This window comes from Aquarana catesbeiana, linkage group LG08 (genome assembly GCF_042186555.1).
Source record: "Aquarana catesbeiana isolate 2022-GZ linkage group LG08, ASM4218655v1, whole genome shotgun sequence".
Lineage (NCBI taxonomy): Eukaryota > Metazoa > Chordata > Amphibia > Anura > Ranidae > Aquarana > Aquarana catesbeiana.
In genome coordinates this window covers 280,151,066-280,165,599 of record NC_133331.1, presented here as the reverse complement: position 1 = coordinate 280,165,599, position 14,534 = coordinate 280,151,066, and the positions used below count along the sequence as shown (strand labels likewise).

General features: G+C 41.6%; 1 protein-coding gene across 1 annotated transcript in view; it reads left to right on the top strand.

Annotated features, from left to right (window-relative positions):
• Window positions 1-3,652, top strand: part of LOC141106753 (uncharacterized) — a 51,042-nt gene extending 47,390 nt beyond the window's left edge. The window contains exon 15 of the mRNA XM_073597679.1: window positions 2,492-3,652. Within this exon, the coding sequence (XP_073453780.1) occupies window positions 2,492-3,372 (881 nt within the window). The 3' untranslated portion in view covers window positions 3,373-3,652. The remainder of the gene's footprint in view (window positions 1-2,491) is intronic.
• The last annotated feature ends 10,882 nt before the right edge of the window (window positions 3,653-14,534 follow it).

Here is a 14,534-nt window from a genome sequence, read left to right as displayed (position 1 = left end):
CCTCACCATTCCAGTGGTGTCACTCCCCAATCTCCTCCGCAAATTTAAATTATGCGGCCTAATTAGTAAATTGAAAATTATTTTCGGTAAGTCGGAAGCCATGGGGGTTGAGATCTCCCCGCCCCTTCTCCAGAACCTGAAATCGAATTTTGGATTCAGATGGGCGGACACGGCCCTGAAATACCTAGAGACATATGTCCCTGCAAATCTGTCCCGCATCTTTGAATTAAATCCCCCCCCACCCACCCCCCCCCATTGGCCAAAACCCACTCTCTACTAGAGACTTGGCATCAGGGTTTGCACTCATGGTTTGGTAGGTGTAACCTCCTTAAGATGTGCATCCTACCGAAATATCTTTACCTCTTTCAAGCTTTGCCGATTGTGATACCTTCTCATTACCTTTTTCTCAAGTTTATTTGGGCACATAAATGCCCTTGTATCCCCCGTCACCAACTCTCACTACCCAAACTGTGCGGAGGCCTCGCAGTTCCTGATGTGATTAAATACTATCACGTTACTCATCTCTGTAGATTTATCGACCGGCGTTGTCATTGTGCAACCAAACTTTGGACACAAATTGAACAAGCTCAAATGGACATAGCACTGCTGGGAGCCCCATGGTGTTACAATAATATACTATGTACACTAAAGTTACATCCCATAATGGGACCCACCTTACGTATCTGTTCGCAACTTTTCTCACAAGCTTCCCAATCCACACGAGACTCTCCTCTATTCCCAGTATTGGGGAACCCCCAATTTTTACCAGAACTATAAGATCAGGCATTCTGGAACTTACATCAAACCAGTCGTCACCAAGTGTCTCACTTTCTGTTGGATGGCAAATGGCCCTCCATTGCATCTTTAATGGCAGCTACAGGCCCCTTCCACCTTACCTTCTGAAGTGCTCTCCAGTTACACCACTGTCTACTTTTTCTACCAACCCTAGAGGCTTCAGCCGCAATTTGACCACATTTGAGGAATACTGCTCTGAGGAAGGAACCCTACCAAGGGTCCTTTCCAAGACCTACAACTTATTGAACTCTACTATTGAACAACATGATCTACACTGTCTGAAACACTGGGAAACTGGTCTACAGCACACTTTTACGATAAAACTAAAACAAAACATCATTAGGTTCTCTCTTAAATCGTCAATTTGCATGAAAACCCAGGAAACCAATTGTAAAATTCTAACGAGGTGGTACCGTATACCATACCTCTTACATGAATTCTACCCTAACACCACAGATCGCTGCTGGAGATGCCAGGCGGGAAAGCTACTGCACATTTTTTGGTCTTGCCCTAAAATTAAACACTACTGGAAAGAGGTACGGAGGATTACTCAGGAGTTCACTGATTTTGAGATCTCTGCCGATCCAGCTTTTTTCTTATTACATATATTGTTCATGCCAGAGAATATCTATTAAAAGTGCATAATACGTCACCTGCCAGATGCCACCAAATCTTGTATACCTTTTGAATTGGAAAACCCGCATTCTCCTATCAGGTGCTGGCTTTGAAAAGTGGAAGAAATCAACAAAATGGAAGATTTGATATTAATGGCACAACATAAACACGAAACGTACTCCAAGATATGGAGACTGTGGAATAAGTTTGTCTTTTCTGATGAGGGGAAAGCCCTGCTAAGTTCCTAACCGACCCAGCGGACATTATCATCCGCATACTGTCTGTGTGATGTGCCATCGCAATACTTCAGATCTCCATCCCCCTTCCCTCACCTACTGTCCCTGACCCCTCCGGCCCCTCCCCCATTTTTCTTTTCTTTTTCTCTCTTCTACCCCCCCCCCCATTTCTCTTTCCCTCTTAGCTGTTTATACTCTCTCTTAACTTTGTCTCTTTACAAATTAGTATAAAAAGCAGGGAATGGGCAGCACCTCCACACCTCTCTACACATAGCTGATTTTTACAAATAACCAAGTGAAGACATATATACAGTATATTATGGAATTTTTCTTAATACTGCTTCCATGACATGTATGTTCCTTTAACGCTGACTTTCTGTTTGGATTGTTTGCCTTATCTGTCATGTGGATACATATACAATGCTGATGAGCAGTTTTGGATCTGCCTTTTCCTGTTTTCCATAAATAAATAATTTGAAAAAAAATAGAGATAAAAGTGATGTCATGCGATCCTCTTAAAATCTTCCCTACCTGTCTGTGTTGTTTAGAACTGAAAACAGCATCAGGGCAAGGGTTTTGATTGTTTGTTTCAATGACCTGGCCTATAGACAGTGGGTACGGTTGATGGTACACTAAGAGTAAACAAGCCAACTTTTGAAGCGCAAATCATATTCAGGGATTGGATTACTGGACAGGAAGTCAGTCGTGTGCAGAAAAACAATGTTCCCACCACAGTACCTTATGATTGTCACCGAAAACCTGTTTATATAATCAGACATATACTGCAATGTATGTGTACTGGCTCTTTAACTGTTTTTATCCTCTTCAATCTCTTTTTCCTTCAGATGGACAACACATTGGGCATAAATTTATTATCTCTCCAGATGGTGAAATAGAAGATGATGTCTTTTCTGAGGATTCCTCAGAAGAAAATCCTATTACCTCGTATCCAGTACTTTCTACTGCAGATCTATCATATGATCCCTTTACACATGAGGAGAGCTTTTCTGAACACTACCCTCCAGTCCCCCACCATACAAATCATGAAGGGGGTGAAATGTTCTCATGTTCCATATGCGGAAGATTTTTTGCCCAGGAGGCGACACTCATCTCTCACCAGAAAATTCATACAGCAGAGGAGTCATATATATGTTCTGTGTGCGGGAAATGTTTTATGCAGAAGTCGTGTCTTGTCCTCCATCAACGAATTCACACAGCTGAGAAGCCTTATCCCTGTTCTGAATGGGGGAAGTGTTTTACAGAGCTAGGAACGTTTATTTCACATCCGAGAACTCAAACTGGGGAGAAGCCGTATTCATGTTCAGAGTGTGGGAAAAGTTTTACGACAAGTTCAGCTCTTTCTAGGCACCAGAGAATTCACACAGGAGAGAAACCGTATTCATGTTCAGAATGTGGGAAATGTTTCTCTCAAAGATCACACCTTATTACCCATGAAAAGCTTCATACTGGAGAGAAGCCGTATTCATGTTTACAATGCGGGAAATGTTTCTCTCAGAAATCACACCTTATCACCCATGAAAAACTTCATACCGGAGAGAAACCGTATTTATGTTTAGAATGTGGGAAATGTTTCTCTCGGCGATCACACCTTATAATCCACGAAAAGCTTCATACTGGAGAGAAGCCGTATTCATGTTTACAATGCGGGAAATGTTTTTCAAGGGCAGGCAGTCTTATTAAACACCAGAGAACTCACAAGTGGTGAAGCCATATACATGTTCGGAGTGAGGGAAACATTTTGTCACCAAAGGTCATTTTTTTGCTTTCTCATTCATTAAGAGACAATGGAAGTCTTTTATCCTCAGGTGATACTGCCATCCTCAAGAGTATTGGACATTGGCAAACAAAAAAAACTGTAGGTAAGTCCCAAAATATCCCCTTCCACTACCAGCATGCCAAAGTTTATAGAAAAGCAGTATTAAGAGCATGATCAAAAACATGAAGGGTTTGTACCTGTGTCCCTCAATGGACTCCAAGGAAAGAATTTTACGATGAGTACAAAAAATCCTATTTTATTTAAGTCCATTGAGGGACACAGGAAGCCTTTCACCTTGAGGACGGCTAAAAACAAAAACAGGCCCAACTAAGCGGTGGGCAGTACAGCTAACAGTCGCTAGCAGGCCCAACATGAACAAAAAACATTGCCGGGGACTGCCTGCAGCTCAAGAGTCATCTGAAGAACCTTATGCTGGCATGAGATGAAGCTGAAACCTCCACTTGCTAGAAAAAAGGTGAAGACCAGAGGGCAGCCTTGCATTGGATACAGATGCTTTATGTTGCAAGATTAAGAACACTCACAACCCATGATGTGTGTCTTGACAGGGAAAGAAGAAAACTGATTTTTAGGACCAAGCTTTGTCCAGTTCTCCTCGGGGTGGCAGTATAACTGGGGGATGAAACACTTACTGTGTCCCTCAATGGACTCCAAAGAAAAGGATTTTACATTGAGTACAAAATCCTATTTTATCTTACAACATAGAACTCATACAGGACCAAAAGCATAATAATTATTGGAATGTGAGAAATGTCTTGGTGAAAGAGCAAAACATGTCTTCATGTATTGTGTGAGAGAGAGGCCATAAAACATTAATGCAGAACTACATGCATATAAAAAGATGTACATGTATTCTAGTTATTTATTTATTAAAAACGCGTTCTAAGATGTGCCTTCGTTTTTCTGTAATCCTCTGCTGTCAATGTAACTCAGAGAGCTTTTTAATTAGAAGAGACCACACAAAACCATCACACCTCTATATGATCAAACGTATGTGGACAGCTGTCAAAATGATTAAGTTGTTATACGGGATTTATATAGTGCCTTCAGTTTGCATAGCACTTACAATATAAAAGCAGACAATACAATTACAATACAATTCAATACAAGAGTGGTAGGAGGGTGCTGCTTATGAGAGCTTACATTCTAATGGGGAGGCGAAATGGTACAAAAGGTAATAATTGCGAGGGATGAGCTGAAAGAAAATGTTCAATTTCTTAGTTGGAGGCAGGATAGACTTCCTTGAAGAAGTGAGTTTTCAGGGATCGCCTAAAGGTGGATGGAGTAGGAGACAGCCAGAGAGATTGGGGTAGGGAGTTCCAGAGAATGGAGGAGACTGGGGAAGTCCTGGATGCGAGAATGATAGGAGGTGATAAGAAAGCTAGAGAGAAGTAGGTATTCGGAGGAGTGAAGAGGACAGTTTGGGTGATACTTTGAGACAAAGTGGTGAAGTAGATTGGCCAGTCTGAGTTATGAATGGCTTTGGCTTTGTATTTTGTTGTCAGAGTTTGGAATTTTATTCGTTGGGCAGTCAGAAGCTAGTGAAGCGATTGGCAGAAAGGGGTGGCAGACGCTAGGCAGTTGGTAAAGTAGATGAGTCTGCCAGCAGCATTCATGATCGACTGAAGGGGGGATTGACTGTGTAGAGGTAGGCTGAGGATGGAGTTGCAATAGTCAAGCTTGGTGTTGTCATTGGTTAAGAAGTATTGTATTTTGAAAATGTTACAAACCTGAAGCCTGCAAGAGTTTGGCAATGGTTTGATTTGAGGCTGAAAGGACAGGTTATAGTTGTAATGCAAGAGCAGACAGAAGGCATGAGGTAAGGAGTGAAGAGATACCGTAGGTTTTGGGTGTCATCAGCATTAAAATAGTATTGGAAGTCATGGGAGGTTATCAAGTGACCAAGAAGGGAGGTGTAGATCGAGAATAGATGGGGTCTGAGGACAGAACTTTGGGGTCCCCTAAGGAAAGGGGAAAAGAAGAGGAGGAGAGTCATAGGCAGCACTGAAGAAATGCTTTGATAGGTAAGAGGAGAACCAGAAAAGAGCAGTCAGGTGTGTCCAGTGAAGGCTACTATTTATGCTGGAGCATACAAAGACAATACAATATATACAAATTTGCACTTCCAAACTTGTGGTAACACTTTAGTAAAGACATGATTGTGCTTCATGAACAGCTTCATAAAGGCTTGGTTTAACCAGCTAGATGTGAAGAAACTCAAGAAGCCTGCACAGGGCCCCAACCTCAACTCTACTGAACAGTTTAGAGGCTAATTGGAACACAGATTGTGAGCATTCAACATCAGTACGTGACTTCACACATACTGTTTTGGTACAAATTCCCATAGACACATTGAAAAATATTGTGGAATGCCTTCCTATGAAGGTGGAGTTGTTATAGTCATAGAGGGGAAGCCAACGCTATATAATTGTTCATGGTTTGGTATAGGATGTCCAACAAGCTCATATAGGTGTAATGGGCAGGTCAAGTCATCACAAACTTTTGTCTATATAATGTTAAATAAATCGTAACTTTAATTGGTTGCCCAATAAACTGATTTTGTTTCCCTTCATTTCTTATTTCCTCCAGATGAACAAGAAATATGTAATAACACAGAAAAACATCATATTATCTCTGCAGAACTAGTAAATTAGGTTATAAAATATTCTACAGACAAAAACCCATTACTGTAAACCTTGTTTGTTGTCTAGCAGTGCAGGTCTGCCCCCTGATTCCTTTACACACAGAGGGAATTCTCACATTTTGCCTCTTGCCATAAACATTCACACAGTTCAAAAAAGGGTAAAATGTTTAGGTGCTCCATGTGTGGCAGATTGTTTGGCCAGAAATTGATTATTTTCTTTCACAAGAGAAAGCGTACACGGAAGGGGCCGTTTTCATGTCTACTGTAGTATTCAGGAAATATTTTTCTTGCAAATTAAAAATCTTAATTGTACAGTACAGGACACTGCCATCTTATTCACACACCATGGGTTATAATCTTGTACCGTTGGAAGCTGGCAGGCTTTTGAGGACATTACCCCCCCGCCTCCTCTATAACCCCACTCCATGAGTCCTCAGTTTTGTATTAGTGTCCATAGGTGATGGACCTCTTCTGCTTCCCAGTGAAACTAACTTCAATACTTTTAATATTTTCATATTTTTTTTCCAAATGATTTATTGAGATTTTCAGAGTAAGGTACAGAAATATCAGACAGTAAGCAGAACAGTCGATTACATGCCATGTACATTCTAGAAGTCCATGCAAACTATAATAACAACAACAGTCATAGAGGGGGGGTACAAGGCACAAACAGTTTAATTGCGATAGCATTTGTTAGGTTGATTCTACTCTGCTTATCAAGTGTTTGGAGGAGGTTGATGACTGCACCTACCCCGCCACCCCAGATGGGAACATATTGTGGCAGAGTAGGAGCCACCCATCACAGAGGTATATGAAGCAGAATGAGTGAATAAGATATGTTGTTACTTGTTGTCTGGTATGTGTATAGGTGGTTTTAAATGTTGCTATATAACTCAACTTGAGGGGTAAGTAGCTAACGCCGAGTAGTACTCTCAGTAGGTTGTGGATTTTTCATGCCCCATCAGGGTATGCAGTTGTGAAATCAGGGTATTTTCCTTTTGATACCTTTGTTTCCAAGGGTCAAGCTCTCATTATTATGACTTTGGGCATTTAGCGGTTTGTGACCTTCCGCTGAGTCAATGAAGTTAATCCAGCAAGCCCAGGTTTTATTAAAATTTTCTGGGGTTTCTTTGGCTTGGTGCACCAGGTCTTCCATTTCCGCAATTTTTTGACCCGTTGAAGCCATTTCTTTATAGTGGGGGGGGGGTATTGCCTCTCCAGTGATAGGGGATGCACATTTTAGCTGTATTTATTAAATGGAGGGTCAGGGATCTTTTATAGGCTGATTGGGGAATGGATAAATGGTGGAGTAGGTATTGTGCAGGCGAATAGTCAGGTGAATAGGTTGTGATGTGAGGCGACTAACCTCTTTACAGAATAGCTGTATATGCGGGCAGTTCCACCATACATGAAGCAGTGAGCCTGTTTCGTAGATTTTGTGTAATCTATCAGGTGTCCTTTACCATCTGGAGTATACCTTAAATCCATTCTCTTGTGTAGAGACATTTGTCGTATCTTTGTGTACAGTATATGTGTGTATACCTCTTATTATTTTCTTAAACACTTCTTCAGTCAACCTTACTGTTTACATAAGCAGTATATCCAGATTGTGCAACTTGGTAAAACCTTGTAATGTTGCTTCGGCACTTGATCCTGCATAAGGTGCTCACCGTGGCACTTGGTGCAACCCGTTGAGTTAGCCGAAGGGTGCTATACAGGTCTGGGGGCAAGATCCATCATAACTGAACCCAGTTCCTAAAGATTCCTTCAGGAGGCATGGCCACTGGACAAAGCCTGGACATTATATACAGTCCAGCGTCATGAACAGGTAAGACAGGGTCACCATTCATATTTGACTGTTACTGTGTAAAGCCGGGCTTTGTTTGGAATGTATTCACTTTACATTGTAAACTTTACAATAAAATTCATCCACTCAAAGCTCAGTCTCAAGTGGATGACTAGGTGTTACATCACACCACTGGTCACACCATTTAATGGCACTCTAGCCTAGAGCCCCAAAGTACTGAGGTGCTACCTCCTGCCCTTTCACCACCTGAATTTATTGCAGGACTGTCTACACTTGTAGTACTGTGTACTCCTACTGGACACACTTACCTTGTCTCCCACATGCTACTAGAAAAATATATAAAAATATACAGCGCTAATTTTCCAATAAACATCGGCTAGCACTACAACGGACAACTTTTGTACTGTATATGAATAAATGAAAAACAGTGCAGCACTAATCACATAAATAAGAAAATTCATATATGTGCAATAAATGTGACTTTTGAGTGCTCACAAATAATAAAAAATCAGTGTAATAATACACATAAACAAGAAAAATCATGACATTCATGTCAATTGTGAAACAGAAAAATGGTGGATGTCTATAACATGAACAGGTAACTATCACACATGCTCACAGAATGTAATGTGAGGTAAAAAATTACAATCCAAAGTATAAAAAATATACTGAACAAATCCAATCAGGCGTGTGAGTTAGATGGTCAAAATGGTAATCCAGGGTATGATGAATAAGTCCCAAAGATAAAGAATCACCACAGTAAAGGGGTCTACCACCAATGAGATATGGCGGGGCTTACTGAAATGTGTGGACCCAATTAGCTTATACCAAAGGGGTCTATGCAGGCAGTAGTGTTAAACATCTGATTCCACTCATCACTGGACGAACTTTAAACAGCTAGAGGGATTATCAACTTTCACTGTAATTGATGAAGCAAAGTTTGCACACTGCTATTCAGGACCATCAAAGTCAATTTTAGAGATAGAATCTTCTCACGATCACTCCATTAGCACATAAATCCAAGGAGGGAAGACAGAAGACACAGACATTGTGTAAAACCATAGGCAGGAGTTTTATTTTAAAAATATAAAACACTCACATTTTAGCAGGTATGAAAGTGCATGTTGAAAAACTTCTTGTAGACAAGATGTAATGGCATAGACAGGACTGTAGACCTGATGAGTTTCGTCTTAGACATCATCTTGGGTGTCAGACTGTTTCTGCCATTGCGTTTATATAAGAGATATGACCCCAAAGTGGATAACCAGCTTGTGACACGACATGTGTGAGTTGCCAATTCACTTCCTGGAAACCGGCAAAATGGCGAAGATGCGTGCGGGTCAAGCCTCACTCCGATACCGAGGCAGGACAACACACTATAGTTATGTCATGTGTGCAGGTCAAGCCTCGCTCTGAATTTGAGGCAAACAACCGGTTACCACTACGTCAAGTGTGTGGATCAAGCCTCACTATAATATCGGGGTGGACAACTCACTACCGCTGTGCCATCACCACAATTTTAAAGCTATGACGAATAGAGTGGGTATATGCGATTCAAACCTCGTCTTTACAATGATATTGGTCACATGAATCAGCTTCATTATCTCTATAAGTGATGATGTATCCCTTGTATGCATTTTCTGCATCTATGTCACAATTTCTCAGACAGATGACATACTTAATTCAGCCATCTTTATGTCCTGCCTCTTCCCCTGCTTCTGTTTTTCAACCAGAGTCAGACCCTGATAGTCCAGTCCTAGAGAACACTGAATAACAAGGACATAAAAAGAACATAGAAGCGGTGCTGGAGGAGGCTACAAAAAAATGTATCTCCCCAATACTGTCACTATATTGAAAAGGGAGCTTCCCACAATATGCTTGCTAATGTTGAAAAGCTCATTGCCAAAGATGAGGTCTTACAGAGTGGGGTAGGTTATAGAGGAGAGGAGGCACCTTAGGGGGGCGTATCCTCAAAAGCTTGCCAGTGTCCAATCACCTGAAGATACAAGCCTGTAACCTATGGTGTATGAATAAGTTGCCTGTGTTCTTTACTGTACTCCAAGATATAGACTTTACAGGTAAATCAAGTAAATTCCTGCTACTTCTAAACTTCTTAGTCTAACCTCCTCATTTGACCTGAAGAAATGGGTACATGCTCTTACTCACTCTGGTGGCAACACCCTTGACCTTGTGTTCTTCTATCTATGCACTCCATGCAACCTCTCCAAAAATCTCTTTCCTCTCTCTAACCACCACCTTATTAGTTTCACTCTCTCGCTCTCTTCCACCTCCTCTCCCTGCAACCACCTAATAATCAACTGTAGAAACCTTTGCCACTTAAACCCTTCTCTCCTCTATTCTGCTACTTGCCACCTCTATGGCAAAATCTCACCAGTGTCTTGCCCAAATCCAGCCACTTCTGTCTACACTAGATCCCTGTCCTTCGCCCTGGACAAGCTCACCCCCCTCACTACACACAGAATTGGGCCCCGACCCCTACAACCTTGGCAAACAGATGACGCCAGAAGTTTAAAAAAACGTAGCCGCGCTCTTGAGCGTCTGTAGTGTAAGACTAAAGCCTCGTACACACAATTAGATTTTCAGCAGGGAATTGTGTGATGACAGACTGCCTAAAATCCAACCATTAGTACGCTCCTTCAGACAATTGTTGTCCAACTTTCCGCCAACAAATGTCGGATGGCAGGCTAGTAAATTTTCGGCGGACAGTGGTCTGTTGTCAGATTTTTGTATCGTCTGTACCCAAGTCCGTGACACAAAAGTCCAAAGTACAAACACACATGCTCGGAATCAATGCTCACCAAACACAACATTAGCAGAAGGTGCCCAAAGGGTGGCGCTCAAGAGCTGAAATTCCACGTAGTACGTCACTACATTCGTGTTTGTTGACCGACAATTGTGTGCCGTTAGTATGCAAGACAAGTTCCTAGCACACGCCCTTCGGACAAAAGTCTGACGCTCTGTGGCCAACAATCCAATAGTGTGTATGAGGCTTAAGTCTCACAAAGACTTTAACCAATATAAATCTGCCCTACAAAAATACAATTCTTGCCTCCACACTGCCAAGCAGACCTTATCACTCTTATTAACACCTTCCAATCCAGGCCCTGTCAATTCTTCTTTACCTTTAACTGTCTTCTTCGTCCTCCACTCACTAACTCACTCACTGCCTAGGACAGTGGTTCTCAACTCCAATCCTCGGGACCCACCAACAGGCCAGATTTTAAGTATTACCTTGGGGAGTTGCAGACTTAAATACAGCAATCACTGAGCAGCAAGTGATATCACCTGTGATGTATTTCAGCTATCTTGCAAACCTGGCCTGTTGGTGGGTCCTGAGGACTGGAGTTGAGAACCACTGGCCTAGGAGATCTCCAATCACTTCAAAAATAAGATTGATACAATTTGTGATGAAATCTCCACTCTACAGATATCCCCCACTTAACACCCCAAGTCCGCAGGTACAATTAACACTTCCCTTATTCAACCCTGCTACTATACACAAGTTTGCTAAACTTTTTTTTAACACCCACCTAAGCAACTGTCCCCTGGACCCTGTTCCCTCTCAAATACTGCGGTCACCCCCATACTTAAAAAGCCTTCCTTGGACCCCCTTTCTCCTCTTTTTCTCCAAACTCCTTGAACGTCTTGTCTACAAACAACTGAGTGACCACCCCATTGAGAATAATCTTCTTGATCCCCTTCAGTCTGGATTTCACCCTCAACACTCCACAGTATACACGTCTATACACAATTTTGCTGCACTATTTATACACAATTACAATATCTGATGGTGGGTGATACACTATGAGTGATTAGCAGCTGCAGTTAATTATTTATTGATTGATTTTTCACAATATTTATTTAACTTATTAATTTGCACGTAGCACTTTGCAGAGTGGTTCTTTATATATATTAAGTTAATTACGCCACAGAAACTGCTCTCCTAAAACTCACAAATGATTTACTAAAAGCAAAAACCAATGGACACTATTCTGTACTCTTACTTCAAGACATTTATGCTGCCTTGATATGACTGACCGGCCCCTCTCACAAAAAACGTTACCCCTTTGGTCTCCATAACTGTGCTCTTCGTTGGCTCTCATCCTACCTATCCCACCTCACCTCCAGTGTCACTTACAATTCTACTTCCTCCTTTCCTCTTTTTTTCTCCGTCGGGGTCCCCCAAGGTTCTGTTCTTGGACCTCTCCTATTCTCAATCTACACCTCCTCCCTAGGTCAGCTGATAGCTTCCCATGGCTTTCAATATCATTTCTATGCTGAGGACACCCAACTCTATCTCTCTACCCCTCAGCTCACAACATTAGTGTCCTCACACATCACTAATTTACTGACCGACATATTAGTCTGGATGTCACACCACTTCTTCAAACTCAACCTGTCCAAAACCAAGCTCATAATAATTCCTCTCTCACATGCCCCTTCTCCTGACTTCTCTGTCAAGATCAATGGCACGAGGATCAATCCATCCCGCATGCAAGGGTGCTAGGTGTAGTCCTGGATTCTGAACTCTCCTTTCAGCCCCACATCCAATCACTTTCCAAAGCTTGCTGCCTCAACCTACGCAACAGCTCTAAAATAAGCCCCTACCTAACCAATGAAACCACAAAGCTCCTAATTTACTCCCTAGTTATCTCTTGCCTCAACTACTGCAACTCCGTCCTCATTGGCTTACCTTTACATAGGCTATCCCCTATTCAGTCCATCATGAATGCTGCTGCCAGACTTATCCACCTTACAAACCACTCAGCGTCTGCTACCCCTCTCTGCAAATCCCTCCATTGGCTGCCACTCACCCAACAAATTAAATTAAAAATACTAACAATAATTTACAAAGCCATCCACAACTTGGCCCCCAGCTACATCACTAACCTAGTCTCAAAATGAATACCAACCAAATTGTTTTCTTTGTTCCTCCCAAGACCTTCTGCTCTCTTCTAGTTCCCTTGCCACCTCCTCCCATGCTTGCCTCCAGGACTTCTCCCGAGCCTCTCCCATCCTTTGGAATTCCCTACCCCAATCTGTCCAACTATCTCCTACTCTGTCCACTTTTAGGCAATCCCTGAGACCTTTTCTATTCGGAGAAGCCTATCCTGCCTCCACCTAACAATTGTACTTTTATTTTCTCCATCAACTCATCTCCCACAGCTATTACCTTTTGTATCACTTGACCCTCATTTTTAGATTGTAAGCTCTAAGGGCAGGGCCCTCTGATTCCTTCTCTATTGAATTGTATTATAACTGTACTCTCTGCTCTCACATTGCAAACTGTTGGTGCTATATAAATCCTGTATAATAATATTAATAATATTTAACACAAAGAACTCACACAGAAGAAAAGCTGTATTCATGTTTCAGCCTAAATGAGCTCTCAACGTCCTCCAACAGACTCATACAGCCGAGAGGCCTTTTCTGTGTTTTGAGTGTGGAAAATGTTTTATCCAGTTAAGATCTGTTGTTTCATATCATTGAACTTGCATCAGGGAAAATCCATTTTCTTGTCCCAAATCCTGGAAGTGTTTTGCTTTAAGATGGTTCTTACCAACTACAAAAGGATGCACACAGGGGAGAATCTGTATCCATGTTCGCGGGAATTGTTTTAATACAACTTTAACTCTTTTTAGAGAATAGAGATTCCACATGAAGGAGAAGCTATTTTCGTGTTTGGAATGTTGGAAACCGTTTAAACAAAGAAGTTATATTATTTTTCATTAGAAAAGTCATACAAGGACATAGCCATAATCCTATTTGTAATGTGGGAAATGTTCTACCTAAAGCGGAACTCTGGGTTAAATCAATAAAGTCTTAATAAAAGAGTCATTTGTAATCTTATACAAATCTTGATGTCCTTTTTATGTATTTTTTCCAAATCTATGTAGTAATTCAGCATGAAACAACCCTAGTGGTGTAGGTGCCTCCTGTAATACAGACCTTGTACAGGGAAATTGGTCTTGTATCTTGTACCCTTTTAATTTTCTGCTGGCAGCTTGTAGTAGGGGGGACCTACTGGATCCCAACCATGGCTCTACTCACAGAACAGGCTTCCAATGTCAAAATGTAGAAGTTTAATAAATGTCTGGGCATTCAGGTGTTCAATGTCAACTTTGGTTTGACTGACCCTTCAACACTGGAAAAATTAGACACTTGAGTGCCCAGACATTGCGTTTCTGGTAAAGGCTGGAACATGCCTTCTGTATGGCTAAAAGTATGTAGACACCCCTTCAAATGAACAAGTTAAAGTACTGTGAAGTGTACTATTAGTGCTACAGTATACAAAACCATTTTACTTATACAAAGCAGTTTGAGAAAGTCCCTTTTCTGTTCCAGTATGATTGTAGCCCTGTTCAAAAACCCAGGTCCATAAAGACATGGCTTGAAGAGTTTGGTCTCGAGGAACTTAAGTGTCCTGCATACAGCCTATACCTCAACCCTACTGAACACCTTTAGAATGGACTGGAACATTATCAGTATGCCAGGTCATCTTGCCCAACATACATACCCGACCTCAGAGATGATCTTTTGAATGATTGGGCACTCAGTCCCACAGGCTAATTTCAAAATTGCGTGGAAAGCCTTTACAAAAGAGTGGAGGATGTTGTAGCC